Source organism: Myotis davidii, unplaced genomic scaffold (genome assembly GCF_000327345.1).
Source record: "Myotis davidii unplaced genomic scaffold, ASM32734v1 scaffold70, whole genome shotgun sequence".
NCBI classification, from domain to species: domain Eukaryota; kingdom Metazoa; phylum Chordata; class Mammalia; order Chiroptera; family Vespertilionidae; genus Myotis; species Myotis davidii.
Window position 1 is genome coordinate 575,170 of NW_006282434.1, and position 2,392 is coordinate 577,561.

The 2,392-nt window shown below is 39.0% G+C and overlaps 1 protein-coding gene across 1 annotated transcript in view; it reads right to left on the minus strand.

Annotated features, from left to right (window-relative positions):
* VWA8 (von Willebrand factor A domain containing 8) overlaps positions 1 to 2,016 on the minus strand; it is a 368,307-nt gene extending 366,291 nt beyond the window's left edge. Inside the window, exon 1 of the mRNA XM_015559449.1 lies at positions 1,887 to 2,016. Within this exon, the coding sequence (XP_015414935.1) occupies positions 1,887 to 2,016 (130 nt within the window). The remainder of the gene's footprint in view (positions 1 to 1,886) is intronic.
* Between the last annotated feature and the right edge of the window lie 376 nt (positions 2,017 to 2,392).

Here is a 2,392-nt window from a genome sequence, read left to right on the forward strand (position 1 = left end):
GACACATTTGGGAAGTAAAGTAAATGAGAATCTATGTTAGATGAAAGTGAGATATTCTCCCTCAAGGAGTACGTAGTCTAGAGGAAGAATATGAAGAATGAACAAAAAGGAATTCTGTTTTTTGCCCAATGACCGAAACGTAGACTAGGAAAAGGAAAGTGGCAAAAGACGAGGCTAACACTAGATCATGAAAGGTAAGGACTGACCTTTGTTCCTAAGGTATTAGTCATGTACAGAATTTTGAGAAAAGAAGTGGCATGATTTAGAGCAAAGAAGTGACTGTGAGTCATTAGTGGACTGCAAATCAAAACAACAATACCACTTCACACCCACAAATATAGATGGCTATAATAAAACAAACAAGTGTTGTGAAGATGGGGAGAAACTGGAACCCTCGTGCATTGTTGGTGGGAATGTAATATGTGCACCTTGCTTGGAAAACAGTGTGGTAATTCCTCAAAACATTAAACATGGAGTTAGCAATTCCACTCCTAGTTACATACTCAAAGGGTAAAATGGCACAACTACTTTGTAGAACTGTTTGGCAGTATCTTATAAAGTTAAACAGGCATCTATCCTATGACATCTCAACTCAACTCTTATTTACTCAAGAGAAGTGAAAACTTATGACCACATAATTGTATAGGAATGTTCATAGCACCTTATTCATAACAGTCCAAAAATGGAAAACTATTTAATGTTCATCAACTGGAGAACAGATAAACAAAATGTGGTATATTTATACAACAGAATAATACTCAGCAATAAAAACAAACTGATAGGTACAGCAACATGGATGAACCTAAAAAAAATCATTACCTTGATGGAAAGAAGACAGTTACACACACACACACACACACACACAAATACCATGCTATAGGATTCTATTTATATACAGCTGAAAAACAGGCAAAACAAATCTGTCATAGTAGAAAACAGAACAGTGGTTTTCAAGGCAGAGTAACTGGAAAGGGGCACAAAAGAACACTCAGTGATGAACATAATCTTGGTGGTTATACAGGTTTATAACATTATCAAAACTAAACAAAATGAATACTATGCATTTTATTGTATATAAATCTATCCTAATTAAAAAAGAAATAATCTATAATAATAAAAGCATAATATGCTAATCAGAAGTCCTTCTGGACAAAGCCGCCACGGCGGGGGCTGAGGCAGAGGCAGTTAGGGGTGATCCTTCTGGACAAAGCCGCCACGGCAGGGGCTGAGGCAGAGGCTGTTAGGGGTGATCAGGCAGGCAGGCAAACAGTTAGGGACAATCAGGCAAGTGGTTAGGGGCGATCAGGCAGGCAGGTGAGTGTTTAGGTATGATCAGGCAAGCAGAGTGGTTAGGGGTGATCAGGCAGGCAGGTGAGCAGTTAGGGGCATCAGGCAGGCAGGCAGAGTGGTTAGGGGCAATCAGGCAGGCAGGCGAGTGGTTAGGAGCCAGCAATCCCTGATTGTGAGAGGGATGTCCGACTGCTGGTTTAGGCCTGATCCCACTGCTGATTCAGGCCTAAACCAGCAGTCGGACATCCACATCCCCCAAGGGGTTCTGGATTGCGAGAGGATGCAGGCTGGGCTTAGGAAACGCCCCCCCCCATGCATGAATTTCATGCACCAGGGCTCTAGTAGTATATAAAAAAATAAAAGTTTTACTAATATATTCATGGATGAAGTAGTACAATGTTGGGGGCAGTTTTTAAATATTCCAGAACAAAAAACTGGGAGTCAGGTAAAAGAAAACTAGCATATGCTGATAAATGCTGAACCTAAATGATATGTACACCAGGTTTATATTATTCTCTTTAGTTTTGTATATGTTTAAAAATTCACATAATGAAAAGTTAAAGTTATTAATTCATAAATAAGTAACTATTTCTTACTGTAGTTCTGTGGCACAAGTTCCGGGCTCTTAGGAGTTTTCAACTTGTAGGATACATTTCCAATACTAACTGTGTCACCTAAAGAGAATAAAGAAACACAAGCATTACAAGAGACAAATAAGAAAAACATACCCTATGCCTTCCCCAACAATGATTCTCCTGACCTACAGAGAGGGATATTACAAAATGTAACACACATCAGTCTCTGTCAAGCACATAAATGCTATACTCTAAACCAGTCCGCAGACCACTGGTAGTCCATGAGGTCTGAAAGATTGGCGACTGCTGCTCTAAACTTCTATCCAAGGTACAAGTTCTGGAAAGAAGTGAAGCATCAGTGAATTTCACACTTTAAATGCTATATTAGCAAAAAAGGTGAAATACAATAAAATATGCATATTAACCAGCTTTATTTTCTCATTAGTAGCAATACTAATAGAGTCAATAACAACACAGAAGGAAGTATTTTGTTTAGGATCATCCAAAGCATCCACAGGGGTTAAGGT